At 44.7% G+C, this 15,821-nt stretch overlaps 1 protein-coding gene across 1 annotated transcript; it reads right to left on the bottom strand.

Annotated features, from left to right (window-relative positions):
* Positions 1-5,480: 5,480 nt before the first annotated feature.
* Positions 5,481-7,150, bottom strand: LOC137144843 (olfactory receptor 5V1-like). Its single transcript, XM_067535330.1, has 2 exons — positions 6,399-7,150; positions 5,481-5,646 (listed from the first exon to the last, which is right to left on the bottom strand). Exons 1-2 carry the CDS (start codon positions 7,148-7,150, stop codon positions 5,481-5,483), a joined length of 918 nt encoding a protein of 305 aa, XP_067391431.1.
* Positions 7,151-15,821: the final 8,671 nt, after the last annotated feature.

Genomic DNA, 15,821 nt, shown 5'->3' with positions numbered 1-15,821 from the left:
GGATCCTTTTGGGGCTAAGGTGTGAGAGAGGCACCTAGGCTGAGTCAGCTGTGCACATGTTCACTGGCAAAAACTTAGGTGCTGAAGGGACTTCATTGGTGAAAATTAAGTTGCCTAGGGTATTTAGGTGCCTGCAGCATTAGGTAACATCTGGACAGGGTTTTTAGGAAGTCAGTGGCAGTTAAATGTTGGCGTTACGTACCTAAAGTGTCAAGGAGGTGCCCACATGCTTTTGTGGAGAGGATCCTCAGACCCTCACTGTTTTACAGAGTCCCAACCCGGATTTCTAACGTGACCATCACCATGGTCCCCATCCTGTAAAGCTCTGAGCACTTGATATGCTTCTTCCTACAGCCAGTTGCCCAACCCAAATGTTAAGACTATGGTTGAGTTTTTCAGAGTTCCCAGAGTGATTTGGATGCCCAATCCCTGATAAAAGTAATGGAAACTTAATATGATCTGTAACTTACAAATATGAGTTCTCATGTTTAACTTGAGGCAACTAAATGTAGAAATTTTTGCCATTCAAGTTAAAGCAAGATAATTTCTTATGGTTAATTTTATTAGTCTGTCTTTCTTTCTTAGAACTCACCATCCCTTTAATGTCTCATTTTTGATGCAAAGTAGTAATTAAATCTGATTAATTAATGTATTTGAATTGGTACACATAGATTTCCAGTATCATGGATAAGTTTAGATTTAGACAATGAAATGCAATGAAATGAACACACAAATGCTCACACACAAACTTTCTCACAAACAAACACATACTTACACAGATATACTCAGTGACAAAGGCATTATCAGACACATTTGCTCCTTCCTACGCACAAGCACATCGGCAAGAAACCACACATAAATACACATCTCACAGCAATGTATATAAAATCACCCTTGTGCATGCACACTCTCTCAAACACATGTAAAGAAAACGTCCTCACAGTAACAGCCACACACATAAACATGCAGACACATACACAAACACTCTCACAATCCCACATTTATGCATTGACCCAAACATACAGTCACAAATCCTTTGCATATCCCATTTTGGAGTAAGGATGGAATTTTTCTCCCCGGCGTTAGCCTGAAGTGACAAAGGTTCTGAAATTGTTCAGGTGATGCATAAGGCAGGGGAGACTTCCTCTCCTCCCATAGCTGCATTGACACTGCAGTGCGATCTATCTATCTAGTAAGTATAATCAGCAAATACATTTCTGAATATGGACAGATCTGGTCAGTAAGAAGGTCCATCTTTTACATAACCTTTTCCATCGCCATCACCACATTTTAAGGTCCTCATGTGTCAAAATTGTGCTCAGACCCAAGGATAGAACAGATTCTCCAGGTAACTTACTTGATTCCCTTTGAGCAACAAATGAGGACAGAATCCAAGAATCGGCAGTTTCCAGCCCAAATTAATCACATTTTAGATTGTGGTTGGACGCCAAGCCACCTATTTCCATCTTCTAAATACGCTAAGTGCAGCACAGAGAGCAGCTGGCATGCCCTCACTATTGATCTGTGTTCAGCTAGCTGGAGGCTGACTTAGCCAAAGAATAATTCTTAATTGGACTGAAGCTTGATTTCAGGTCTTGCTGGGCATCTCTGGGGTCCAGTCTCTCTAGAACTGTTGGAATTCCCGAGCCAGAGATACACAAAGCAAGACCCCAGCTGTTCTGTTTTAATGACTAAATTCTCATCTAAAGCATGCTATATATCAGAGAAAGGCTGGAAATTCATTTGGGAGAAGATGCCACTGAAATCAATGGGACTCTTCAAATTGACTTCAGTTGTTTATGGATCAGGCTCAGTTCAATAATATTTAGGGTCAAATTTTACAATGATGTAAGCCAGTTAAATAACGAGATAGATAGATGGGTGTGTGTGATGATTAGCCGTTTACTCGCCTGTAGTCTGAACAGTGGGGCAATGTAGACATAGGTTTAATGTTTCATTAGCAATCAGTGATGCAGTTGAGCTGTAGAAAAGAGCTTTATGAAGTGAGCTTAGTGGTCACTATTTTATAGAATCATAGAAGACGAGGGTTGGAAGGGACCTCAGGAGGTATCTAGTCCAACCCCCTGCTCAAAGCAGGACTAACCTCAGCTAAATCATCCCAGCCAGGGCTTTGTCAAGACAGGCCTAAAATACCTCCAAGGATGGAGATTCCACCACCTCCCTAGGTAACCCGTTCCAGTGCTTCACCACCCTCCTAGTGAAAAAGGTTTTCCTAATGTCCCACCTAGACCTCCCCCACTGCAACTTGAGACCATTGCTCCTTGTTCTGTCATCTGCCACCACTGAGAACAGCCTACTCCATCCTCCCTGGAACCCCCTTCAGGTAGTTGAAGGCTACAATCAAATCTCCACTCACTCCTCTTTTGCAGACTAAACTAACCTAGTTCCCTCAGCCTCTCCTCATAAGTCATGTGCTCCAGCACCCTAATCATTTTTGTTGCTCTCCGCTGGAGTCTCTCCAATTTGTCCACATCCTTTTTGTAGTGCATACACAGTACTCGAAATGGGGCTTCACCACTGCATAATAGAAGAGAATAATCACTTCCCTCAACCTGCTGGCAATGCTCCTACTTATGCAGTGCAAGATGCCATTAGCCTTCTTGGCAACCAGGGCACACTGCTGACTCATATCCATCTGCTTATCCACTGTAATCCCCAGGTCCTTTTCTGCAGAACTGCTGGCTAGCCAGTAGGTCCCCAGTCTGTAGGTGTGCATGGGATTCTTCCGTCCTAAGTGCAGGATTCTGCATTTGTCCTTTTTGAACGTGGAGTAGGCTTTGTGCCTGCCAACTGAGAATCGTATCCTCAGGCTAACTGAGAAGATATACATGTAGGAGACATGGGGAGGAAGAAGGTAACTGCAGATGTATTTGTTCTGAACTTAATGGATTGGGTGACATATGGCACTGTATTGGCATAAGCTATCTTGGAGAGAATACAAATTTGACTACAACCAAGCCAGAAGATTAAAGAAGAACTGGACCATGCAGCCCGTGACAGAAACGGTTTTCACTTGGGCTAGGAAATTCTCCCCCATTTTAGGGCATGTGACGAAGTAACAACAGATATTAGAGAAAGATGAATGGAAGAGGAAAACGTGCATGAGGGTATGAAGCTGAGGATCAACTCTTATCGAGATGATACTATGTTCGCCATGAGGGCTATCAAATAAATAACTCAAAACATTATAAAGAATAAAGTTTGAACATGCGGGACATTAAAAACTCCCAAGTGAATTGTAGGAGAGTAAAGAGTTAAAAGCTGGACAAATGGTCAGGCCTCAAGTTACAGGGAATGGGGTCATGGCATGGGCAAACCTTGCTTCTGGTAATTGATGTGAATTCTAGTTACAGTCGTGTTCTCTCTCTTCTTTCCCTCCCTTCCTGGCCCTCTGTGCATGGGATGAGGCTAAGAAAAAACTATCGCCATTCCTGCACAAGGCCTTTGATGGGAAGAAAGCATTATCTTCTTTCCCTCTTGCATATTTTAAAGAATGTTGGTTTTTAAGGTGACGTACCTGCGCTCTGTAAGGTAACTCTGTAAACAATGAAGAGGGGCGGGTATAATTGTATTCACTATATAGTTGATAATATTCATGTTGTAGTTGTTCATGTAACCAAATAAGGGTCTATGGGGAGTTGGTGGAAATGAATACTTTTACATACTGCTATGGATAAAAGGACTGTAAAGTAACTCCCCGGTCACTCATTCGTGGTGGAACGAGCAGGCAATAAAGGGCAGCCATCACCCCAATCCGCCCCGGGGACAACTTGTTCCTTATCTCTAACATGAATAAAATAGATGGCGGTGGTTTGATTGTCTGACATTTATATAGCAAAATCTATGACTTGAGAGAAAGAGAACAAAATTAACATACTTAATAAATATGAATGGAATTGTCACGACACTTTAATCAGAGCAGTAGGATAAATGTTCCTATACCCTAGGCATAAACAAGTATTGACAAAGGACACTTCTGAGTAGAAAACGTTAGCTTGGATGGCATGGGCCACTAAGTGAATTATGAAGACTACTTCCAAACAGAATGACTCTATATATGGTGGTGTTACCTAAATACGACACAGATAAGTGAGCTCTGGTGTATAGAATGATTTCACTGAGGATGCTTCTCAGGTTCAGAAGTTCTGCCAAATGCCAGACGCCACCTCACTCCCCAATGACAGAACACCAGAGTGTTCTGGCCCCTGCCTACAAAAGATGTACTCCTGATTCACCTGTGGGTGAGCAGAGAATCAAACTTGCTGGCTGTAGAAAAATAAATTCCTGCTTGACAGTGCTGTAAGCAAGAGGTGAATCAGACCTATTGATCCCCATGGAGTTACTCCTGCTTTAGCCAGGTATGAAGTGCAGAGCTCAGAACTGGATTTAAAAATAAAACACCATTTGGTGCAACAGTTTCATGTTCTTTCTCCAACTTCATGGCGAGGGGCAACACTGAAATGGTATAACTTGTAGACTGAGGTATTTTGTTCACTCGGCACTTATTTTATTCTCGGCAACCAGGTCCGTGGCGGCCGCCGAGGGGGCGGATCTCCTCGCGGAGCCCCTGCTACACAACCCCCAACTCTGTATGCAGGTGGCGGGTTCCCTCCTGGTGTGCCAGAGGCTGGTCCTGGCAGGTATCGCCAAGTTCAGAGATCTCCTGGACTATGACTGGGGGGACTGGGTGGATCCCCAAGCACTGGGGTGGCGCATGGGGCTCTCTGCTCCCCTTCAAACCTCCCAGTGCGTGCTCCAGGAGGTGAGGGCCTACCTCGAGTGGATTCTACGAGAGGGTGCTCCCTGCCCACCCGTCCCTCAGGCCCTATGGACCTTTTCATTGGGCCCCTGCCCCACGAGCCCGCCCCCGGGCACTCCCGCCTCACACCCCAAGCCAGCCGCAGGATTTGCAGCCAGTCTGCTACCGAACCATGCCATGGGCGCACTTGTACATGCTCGGGCATCACACTCTCTGTTTCCTCGCCCTTGTGTCCTGCCCTGATACCAAGTGGAAGGACCTTTAACCACCTGTCCAGGGTGAGGAACCCTGGTGGGCCAGTCCATATTCCACCTTGGTTTCACGGCCCACCGGGGATATTAGCTGGCGGCTCCTTCATGGATCCATGAGCATGGGCATGTAACTGGTGTGCTTCACCCTCTGTCCCAATACTTGTCCCTTTTGCGGTGTAAGGGAGACCCTGGCACACGTATATCTGCAATGTGCCAGGTTGACACCCCTATTCCCACTCATCTATAATTTCCTTCTGAGGTTTTGGCTGCACTTCTCCCCACACCTTCTGATCTATGCACACCCCATCCATGGCCCCAGAAAGTCACGGGACTCCCTCGTCAACCTCCTCCTCGCCTTGGCCAAGGTGCCCATCTACAACACCAGGGAGAGGATGTTGGCTGAGGAGATGCTCTGTGACTGTGGGTCCTATTTCCGTTACTCTGTCCGATCACATGTCCAGGCAGAGTTCCTCTGGGCCAAGTCCACTGATTCCTTTAGCCACTTTTGAGGAGCAGTGGACGCTGTCTGGGGTTATCTGCTTGTTGTCCCCTTCAGGTTCCCTTCTTTTAGACTTGTAGGAGAGTAAAGAGTTAAAGATGGATAAATGGTCAGGCCTAAATTACAGGGAACGGGGTCAAGGCATGGGCAAACCTTGTTTCTGTTAATTGGTGTGAATTTTAGTTAGAGTCTGTTATTTCTCTTCTTCTCCTCCCCTCGTGGCTATCTGCACAGGGGATAAGTCTATCGCCATTTCTGTGCAAAGCCTTTTGGTGGGAAGAAAGCATTATCTTCCTTCTCCCTCTGGCATGCCTTTACTTCAAAGAATGTTAGTGTAAAATGTATAGGTTTTAAGGTGATGTGCCTGCCCTCTGTATGGTAATCCTGTAAACAACAAATAGGGGCGGGTATAATTGTATTCATCATGTAGTTGTTAATATTCATTTTATAGGTGTCAATGTAACCAAATAAGGGTCTATGGGGAGTTGCTGGAAATGTATACATTTACATACTGCTATGGATAAAAGAATTGTAAAGTTAACCCCCTCATTGTTCACTCGCGGTGTCGAGGTGGAATGAGCAGGCAATGAAGGGTTCCGTCTCCCCAATCCGCCCCCGGGACAACCTGTTTGGTTATTTCTAACATTCCTCGTTCCTCATTTGTTATCCCACGACATCAGTTGAGTCCTGGGCTCAGTAGTTCCTCTCCTTAGGCTGAGGGAGAGGCTTTTCGCTGTGGGCGGGCACACCCCAGAACACAAATAGAACCACTCTCCAGCTGCCCTCTGCCCTTGATATAGCACGAAACATTGAGGCAGTAGAATTAAAACATTTAAGTGAATGGATTTACATTACACAAGAAACATACGATTTCCCTCTCAATATGCTCCTCAGAGCTCTTTTCACCTCCTTATTTTTCAGGCTGTAGATGATGGGATTTAACATAGGGGTTAGAATGCCATACTGTATGGATAACACCCTGTCTAGAACCACTGAGGAGGCTGACTTGGGTCTCAAATACCTGAACAAAGCAGTCCCATAGTATAAGGTAACCACAATGAGGTGGGAGCTGCAGGTGGAGAAGGCTTTTTGCCTGCCCTCCACGGAGCGTATCCTCAGTATGGTGGAGATGATGTAGATGTAGGAGATGATGGTTGGGGGGAAAGCAATCAACACTAAAATTGACGCCAAACTAAGAAATATAATTTCATTGATGAGGGTCTCAGTGCAGGACAGGTCTAACAGAGAAGGAAGCTCACAGCTGAAACCGCTGACTTGGCTGGGCCCACAGAAGCGTAAATATGACACAGGCAGAGTGTTCATCACTGAATACACTAAGCTGATTGACCAGGCAGCACCCACCAACTGTCTGCAAACTCGTGTATTCAGAGTGGTCGGATAACGCAACGGGTCACATATGGCAATGTATCGGTCGTAAGCCATCGCTGAGAGCATGAAAATTTCAGTGCAGCCTGTCAGAAGAATGAAGAACATCTGGGCAATGCAGCCATTGAAGGAAATTGCTTTCTCATCTGTTAGGAAGCTCTTCAACGTATTGGGGAGAGTGACTGAGGAATAGCAGATATCGAGGAAGGATAAATGGAACAGGAAATAGTACATGGGGGTATGAAGGTGAGGATCAGTCTTTATGACTAGCATAATCAGCATGTTTCCCAGCAGGGTGATTAGATAAATAACTAAAAACACCAGGAAGAGGAAAGTCTGGAGTTCTGGATCATTGGACACACCCGCGAGAACAAAATAGTTTATAGAAGTTTTGTTCTCCATTGATGCTTATTCAGCAAAATTTTGACCTGTAAGAGTAGAAAAAACATGTAAAAAGTAACAAACATAAGTAAAGTAAATTTTCATTTGCAGATAAGGATAGTTAGATAGATAGATCAGTAATATTACATCATGGGGTGCAAAGTTTCCTTCATCATGCTTCACCAACACCCGCCACTCAAATTCTGCGCTTGGAATTTAGACAAGCATCCTGCTGCCAACACATAAGCCAGAAAAGTAGCCGGTTCACTTCAAAGAAGGGCGAACTGTGGAGAAAAGAAGGGAAAACTTATTTTAGCCTCTTAAGTCAGCAGATCGGACCTTGATACACAGATCTGCCGAGTAAGAAGGGTCCCTTTTTCACAAAGAACCACTGTATGGCTTGTGTTCCCCATTTTTGGGCAGATGTTGTTTCATTCCTCTTAGGGTGACCAGATGTCCCAATTTCATAAGGACAATCCAATATTTGGGGCTTTTTCTTATATAGGTGTCTATTACCTTCCAGCCCCTGTCCCGATTCTTCACATTTGCTATCCGGTCACCCTAGTTTCTCACTACTGGTGTACAACTTTACATGTATGATTTTAATTTCTGTGGCTTCTTCCATGTTGTTTGCAACCTTTTTCTTAAACCAGTGGTGTTTGCCTCTAACCTCTCTTTCCTTGTGTCTCTCCTTCAAAAACTCTTCTTCACCAGAGCTCAAGTCTGCCCTCCCTTGCTCAGGTACATTTCAATATTAAATGTAAAGAGCACTATACCTGTGTAAATGAAGGCATCTCTGCCCCTCTTAACTTTATGTTACAATAGGGATTAAAGTAGGAATTTTCATGTCCTTCCAGACCTGAGAGTGTTAAAGTCAATATGCTAAATGCACATATGGAAAAAACAAACAAACAAACAAAAAACATTCCCCAGATCACTGAGTTATGAGCGCGGGATGGAATAACATTTTTAATGCTAGAGGCTTGGGGGAATTAAAAACAGCCGTCTTAACTGATACATAACGGCATGTGTTTGTGCGTCAGTAATTCTAATATTGCACATATGTGCGTGTGTGTAAATTGGTGAGTGAAAACAGGCTCATTCTATGCAGGAGTTGATGGAAAACACAATCACCCTGTTCTGAGGGTCAATGGAGCCATGCCAATGGAATTTCGGTGACCTGATATTGAGTCTCGCAGAATCTAACTTTTAGGTACATAGAAAATCACTGGGAGTCAAAAAGCCTGTGCTAGGATCTCAGGTGCCCCACACAATTACTAGAGAGAGGCAGATGCTTGAAGTGGGCTTTGCAAAAGCCAGTGTGCTAGAAGACTCCTTGACTGAGGGAGATGTTGAGGAGAGGTTTGGGTCCTAAGCTCTGCTGCTCTCAGGGATTTTGGTGCCTTCTCTACCATTCGCTGTTGATGATGACATCTCTCATCTTGAAAGAGTGGACTGTGAGCTCTCAGGACAGGGGCTATGCCTTTTCATGGTCCCTAAAGCCATACTGATGATGTGACATATCTATAACATTAATACCTAATTCTTATCTAGCACTTGTCACCAATAGATGTCAAAGCACGTTGAAAAGGATGTCAGTATCCTCATCCCCATTTTACAAATGGGGAAATTAAAATACCGAGCGATCCAGGCACCTAAGTGACTTGAAAAATCTAACCCAGGCCACCCGGCAGCAAAAACCACAGCATGGCTTTCCTACATCAACAATATCCACTATCTTACACTGTTAGCCATTTTAAAATGTTGGTTAAACTTTGGCAGCTACCGTTAGGCACCGAAAGCTATTTGGTGGCAACTCAGTAATTGGCCTGAATGTCAAAGATGCTAAGATTCGACATCAGTGGGAGTTCAAAATACCGATCACCTCTGAGAATCAGGCTACTCATTTAGGGTGATGGTGCAGTGATTTCATGGGTAAAATATTTTTGCATTCAAAATCTTCCATTTGTTCAGTGGAAATCCAACAGTCCTAAAGACAGACAGATTTGCTTGATTGTAAAACCCTAAGGTATTTTTCAACATTTAAAATACAAACCCAAAAACATTAACAATGTGACTTTTTTGTTAAACTATTTCCTTTTCAGATTTCTCAAACCAAACTTTTTTCAGACATTGGGTTTGCTTTTTTTCATTAAAAGACGTAATAAAAACAAATAACACAGAAAACAAAACAACCAATTCTTCAGATTTTTTTAACACAATGTCCTGTGAAGAACAACTGGTGTTTTTTGGCCAGCTCCAGCCATTACCACTCATGCTGGTGGTGGCAATTGGCTGTTTTAAACACATGCTTTTGAGTTGTCCTTGAATCAAGATTGAATTGGAGCACGACTAAATGGTGTTATTCGCATCAGCAACAGAACAAGAAGTAGACACGGTTCAGACAAACCAGCCTCATTCTAGCTTGTTCTCTGCAAATTAATGGGTCAGACACTACATGGCTTTGCCCCTTGTCTAATGATCTACGCCTGTATTATGAAATATATGTAAGATGCAGCCAAATCGGAATGTTAACATTTTCCACCCACTTTGTACGGAGTTATACCCAAGTATCTGTTCTGACATATGACGCAAGATTCTAGGCAGGGCCGAACCAAAGCTTCAGATCCTCGGTTTGATGGAACTGCATCGATTCACCCCAATGGAGGAACCAACCCAGTGTATTTACCCAAATGACTTGTTTTTTGAAAATGTCGACTCACCAAAAAAGTCAATCCCCCTCTTTGTGATGTCTCTTGATTTTTGCTAGACGTGGTTTCACCATCCAGTAGTATACGTCAGCACAAAGGCTACGATGTGAAAACATCAACCAGCCTTTTGTGTTATAACAACCTGGTCTCATGCACGCTGAATCAGGCAGACATCCAGCCAAACCTCCTAATTTAGGAGATGATCTGAAGGTTGCTGAAGTCAGTCATAAGGCAACATATTTTGTTGTTCCTTGACTGTGCCATCCATCTGTAATAATCTTCCCAGTGCTAGGTGAGTGCAAGAGACACACTGTTTATGTTTTAGGCTTTCTAGTCTTTGATCTTTAATTTTCCTAAAAATTAGGGGTTGTGTTATACAAAATCTATCTGTCTATCTATCTATCTATCTATCTATCTATCTATCCTTATACACACCTATCTATCTATCTATCTATCAATCTATCTATCGTATCTCCATGCATATCCCTCCCTCTCTCTCTCTGTCTCACAAATACAGTAAGTAAAAACAGCAAGTACTCCTTACTCTGAAAAATCAGTTCTTATGTGGGAGTGGATCAAATTTATATCCAGTCATAGTAGATAGTTCTCTGCTGCCCCTCTCCTATTGGAAACCAAGATCTTTTATTTTCCTGACTCTAAGACCGAGAGTTAATTAGTTCTGAGGAATGTAAAAACAGTCTGGTTACCTCTGGGACATCCATCTCTTGTTTAACAAGGTAGCCCTATACTGGATCAATGAAGAATTAGCACTTTCCAATGCATAATATGGCAGACTTAGAAAGGTCTATAAGTTTTCCCTTATTTGTTTATTGATTCATCTACAGATCCCCAGATAATGTAAATCACTGCAGCTCCAGTGAAGGCCATGACACTACCCTGGTTATGCCAACTGAATAACTGACCCATTATTTCTATTGAAAATTATACATTGTGACAGTCAATCTGTTTTGGGGAGCGGGCAGTGATTGTTAGACATGGATTCTTCCTGTCTATCATAGACACTTATCTGGCCCCCTCGCCCTTACTATAGAATCAGAGCACCTCACTACTGTTAATGTGGTTATCCTCACCACACTCCTTTGATGTAGGGAAGTGCTACTATCCCATTTTACAGATGGGGAACAGAAGCACACAAAGATAAAATGACTCACCCCAGGTCACATAGGAAGCCTTTATCAGGGCAGGAATTTTTGCTCGAGTCTCCCAAGTCATAAACCAGAGCCTTAACCAACGGATCATGCCTTGGTGGTGTCTTATCCTCGCACGTTTCATTTGCTACTGTGAATAATGTTCTTGTTACCTTGTAAAGAAAATGAGCTAGATCCAGATTAAGATCTCTCCTTCAGGGTAAGCAGAATAATATGAAGCAGGGGGTGAAACTGTGTGTTCTGGGAAGCACTTCTCAATCTGAACCTGATTTTGGTGCAGATTTAATGTACAGTTGTGTGAATAACTAATTTTTCAATTCACCAGCGGAAATGAAAAAGTGAAGGGAAAAATAATTTTGAGTTGACCTGAAAACTAAAAAAAAAAAGCATTCTGGTTGAATTAATTGTTTCATTTCTTTGAGGGTTTTTTGTTTGTTTGTTTCTGGTTGTTTTTTTGTTTTGTTTTTACATTTTAAAAATAAAATGGAAATAAAATTTAAAACAAAAGTCATGTTGAACTGAAAAATCAAAATACTTCCTTTCAAAATGATCAAAACGAAATGTTTATATTTTTCAGGCATTTGTTGTTAAATCAGGATTAGTTAATAAATGTTACTTTAGACTGAACTAACTCCTCCTTTTCCTGTTTTTGGACAACTTTGGAGATCCCTCAGAAAGCCCATCATGTGTTTTCAGATTTTTTTGAGCTCATGAAATTCATCGCCATGCTGTGTTTGATTCTCCATTGCCATGCGCATCGTGAGCTTGACATGAGTGAGGTTACAAATTACATAAGCAGAAGAGGTGGACTATAGAGATTCTTCATTTGGCCTTGTGTATAGTGAGCGTAGGTATATGTGAAATGCCACCAATGTGTGAGAAAGAGATTTTTGATTTGGGACAAGAACTGCAGGCAAGAGCTCTGCTCCTCGGGTAAACGGAACATTCAACAGCCAGAATAAATTCATCTGTGTGAGAAACAAACCCTTGCTCTTCCAGCTAGTTCAGGACTGTGGAATGATCTCACCCGTCATCTATGAAGCCCCGCAGATCTTGTCCTCTTCCACTCCATATGTCTTTCACCTTGCCTTTGCTCATATAAACACATGGCATAGTCATAGAATCACAGAGTTGGAAGGGACCTCAGGAGGTCATCTAGTCCAACCCCCTGCTCAAAGCAGGACTAACCAGGACTAACCTCAGATAAATCATCCCAGCCAGGGCTTTGTCAAACCGCAGCTTAAAAACCTCCAAAGATGGAGATTCCACCACCTCCCTAGGTAACCCATTCCAGTGCTTCACCACCCTCCTAGTGTGTGTGTATATCACAACAAAATTTCTTCCTGGAGAGAGGAAAGAAGAGAGATCTGACACATGCCAGTCGTGTCACTTAACATGTTTCTGGATGCTACAGTGATGAGTGATGCATGAGAACTTGAAGGGAATAGAATAAAATAGAATTCAGGTGTATAGGACCACAAGTCTCAAGAGAGTGGGGAATTTAGACCCTGTGTATTCATATCACTAAGTGATTCAGTTTGGCTCATATCACAAGAACTTTGGGGTTGGAAAAGTCATTTATGGTGGGATATTCAAAGAAAACTAAGAGCCCAGCTCCCATTGAGTTGGAAACTTCTGGTCTCCTCCATCTTTTGTACAAAGAGCTTCTCCAAATCCCCGTGAAGTCAGTGTGAGTCTTTGTGAGAAATCTGATTGAAGGAGAGGGCTGTACAGTTCAGAGCCTGTGTCAGCTGAGCTGTAAACCCAATGAGAAAACCGAAGAAGAAGCGTCAGCCTTTGATGTGTGACGGCACCAGAAAGACACCGCTGCTGGCAGCATCAAACGAGCATGGTGTGGACTGGATTTTCCTTCCACTTACACCAGTGGAAATCACCTTAGCCCGAGAGCTATTTACAAAGAAGAGAAAGACAGTCGTTCTTCTGCCTCACTTGCCTGCAGGGCTCTGACTCTCCCCGGGGGCACCCAGGGCTGGGAGACACCTCGCTCTCGTCCACCCTCGAGGAAGCCTTGCCTCTGCCTTCGAGCGTCAAATCCCTGACTCCCTCGGCCACAGGCAACACAGACACTTTGTTCTTAGCCTAGGCCGGCTCCACGGTCCCTCTGAAGGTTAGCGATGGGCTTGCCACGGGCCTGGGGCCCCCACGGCATCCTCCCGGAGTGACCAGCCGCTGGTTCACGGGACAGGCTGGAGTGTGCCTATCCTGACCTGCGGAGGAACAGCAGAGCCCGGGTAGGCTGAGAAAGGAGTGGCTTGCGTTGCCCGTGGCTGGTGGAGTCAGGGAGCTGACCCCCGGCTGACACAGACAGGCTCAGGGCAGGTGGGTACCCTGGGGAGCATCACAGTCTCCTGAGGACTGCAAAGTTTAAGTCTAACTAACATCTCAGCACAGGCGCATCTGTGCTATACAGGAGCTCAGACTGGATGATCTCACCGTCCTGTCTGGCCTTGGAATCGAGGAATCCATGACTTTTCCCATCACTCCCCCTGGGTTTAAATGACTCCGTTGTACTCATGGGAGCGTCATTAATGCCGCCGTGACTCTGTTTCCCCACCCACGTTTTGTCTGTCTTGTCTCGTTACGCTTTTGGGCACAGACAGTTTCTCGCCATGTGTTGCTACGGTGTTGATTGGGACCTCTGGTTGCCATAATAATGCCTAATAACGATGATGGAAGATGCAAACCTGCCGATTCATTTTCATTCCTGGGTACCATGAAGCTCTAAACTTTTCCCTTCCCCTAAAATGTAAACAGGGAGCCCTGGGTTCTGTTCCTGGCTCTGCCACTGGCCTGCTGAGCAAGTCACTTCCCTGCTCCGTGCCTCAGTTTCCCCTCCAAACCATTGTCTGTTTTCTCTATTTAGATTGTAAACTGTTTGGTTCAGTGGCTTTGTCTTACTCTGTTTCTAAACCACGGATAGTGTAGAAGAACCCTGATCTTGGGCGGGAATCTTAGATGCTATAATAATAACAAACAATGATACTACATTGAGATGGTCAATGTATTTTATTCATACTCATCGTTCTCATTTCACAGAGTAGCTGCCCCTGTCTGAATTAGTTTAGCTAATTCCGAGACGCCAGCCTCATGGGGGCCCTCTGAATTTGAATCAGATTGCAGTGTCCCAGGCCCCCGCAGAGATTTGCCTCTTTATTGTTCATTCATCCGCCAGCACGGCCTGCAGGCCCCAATCCTGGCAACACGGGGGCGCTTGGCTTTGCTTTCCATGGGGTCCGGTTTGGGGCCCACTGTTTGGGATTCCAGTTTCTATCCAGGTAGCCAGAGGCTTCTGAGCACAGCAGTGTTCGGACATTGCTTGGCCAGTGATAAATGTAACCTCCCATTGTCCACGTGAGGTCGGGAAAGAGTTTTATCCTCGTTCTAAAGAGAGGGGAACTGACGCAGAGATGACTGATTCCTCAGACGCTGCAAATCCACCTTCCTACGCTCAGCCCTGTGGTGTCTGAATGCCTCGAGGTCACTAACATTACCAATTTACTGCCCCAACGCCGCTGGGAGGAAGGGAAGTGCCATTTCCTCTATCTGACCCCTGGGGAAACTGAGGCACGGGGCAAATTAGGTGACTTGTGCAGTCACACAGGTAGCCTGTGAAGATCTGGCCCATGGACTCCAATGGATCCATGGGTCCTTTACACCAGCTGGGGATCTGGCCCATGGACTCCAATGGAGCTCCAGCCAATTTACACCAGCTGAGGTTCTGTCTCATTGACTCTAATGGAGCTGCACCTGATTTACACCAGTTGGGGATCTGGTTCATTTACTCCAATGGCGCTATGCCGGGTTGATACCTGCTGGGGTTTGGCCCATTGGCTCCAGTGTAGCTACGGCTGATTTACACCAGCTGGGGATCTGCATCATTTACTCCAAAGGCGCTATGCCGGGTTGATACCTGCTGGGGTTTGGCCCATTGGCTCCAGTGTAGCTACGGCTGATTTACACCAGATGGGGATCTGGCCTGCGGACTGCAATGGAGCGAAGGCTGATTTGCACCAGCCAGGGATCTGGAACGAAGGGGGAGATTTTCCAAGCCTGACGAGGGGATTTGAACCCACAGTTCCCATTAATTTGAGTTTGAACTCACCCGCCTAAGCGACCGGCTCATTGTCACGCAGGGCGTCTGGGGCAAAGCCAGGCACTGAGCTGAGGTTTCTGAATGCCTGAAAGACGAGATCAGCTTCACCTCCATGCTGGAATCTCTGGGGAGGGTTTCTAGCCTGAGCTACGCACTCTGTCCATATAGGGCCAGGTTTTAAAGGTATGTAGGGGCCTACTGGGGATTTCCAGAGCAGCTGGACACCTCCAACTCATTAATGTCAAGGGGTATTAGGTGCCCAGGTATTGCTTGAGCACCTGTACAAATCTGGCCTGAAGTCTACACCATGGAGTCTATGCCAACAGACGGCTACACTGCGGGTTTTGTCAGCATAGCTGTGCTGATCACGGGTGTGGGGTTTTTAAGTGTTGACCAAGCCTTCGAGAAATTGTTCAAAATGTTCTTTTAGCCTGGCGCGCCCTGACTGTAAATTAATTTCGTAACCCCCCCCTTTCCCCGAAATGACAGTTTTAGGAAGGTTTTCATAGCTACCTATTCACTGACAGATT

The sequence above is a fragment of the Emydura macquarii genome, unplaced genomic scaffold (genome assembly GCF_026122565.2).
Source record: "Emydura macquarii macquarii isolate MOO-44397 ecotype Brisbane River unplaced genomic scaffold, CSIRO-AGI_Emac_v2 contig_3487, whole genome shotgun sequence".
In the NCBI taxonomy this organism is placed as follows: domain Eukaryota; kingdom Metazoa; phylum Chordata; order Testudines; family Chelidae; genus Emydura; species Emydura macquarii.
Note: the sequence above shows the minus strand (reverse complement) of the source record. Positions and strands in the feature narration are given on the sequence as shown.

Excerpts from the sequence above, each read along its gene's own strand:
- LOC137144843 (XM_067535330.1), bottom strand. The coding sequence starts at position 7,150 with ATGTACTATTTCCTGTTCCATTTATCCTTCCTCGATATCTGCTATTCC. Across the intron at positions 5,647-6,398 it reads AGCATATTGAGAGGGAAATC|GCCTGACCATTTATCCATCT; the intron begins GTATGTTTCTTG and ends CCTGTAATTTAG.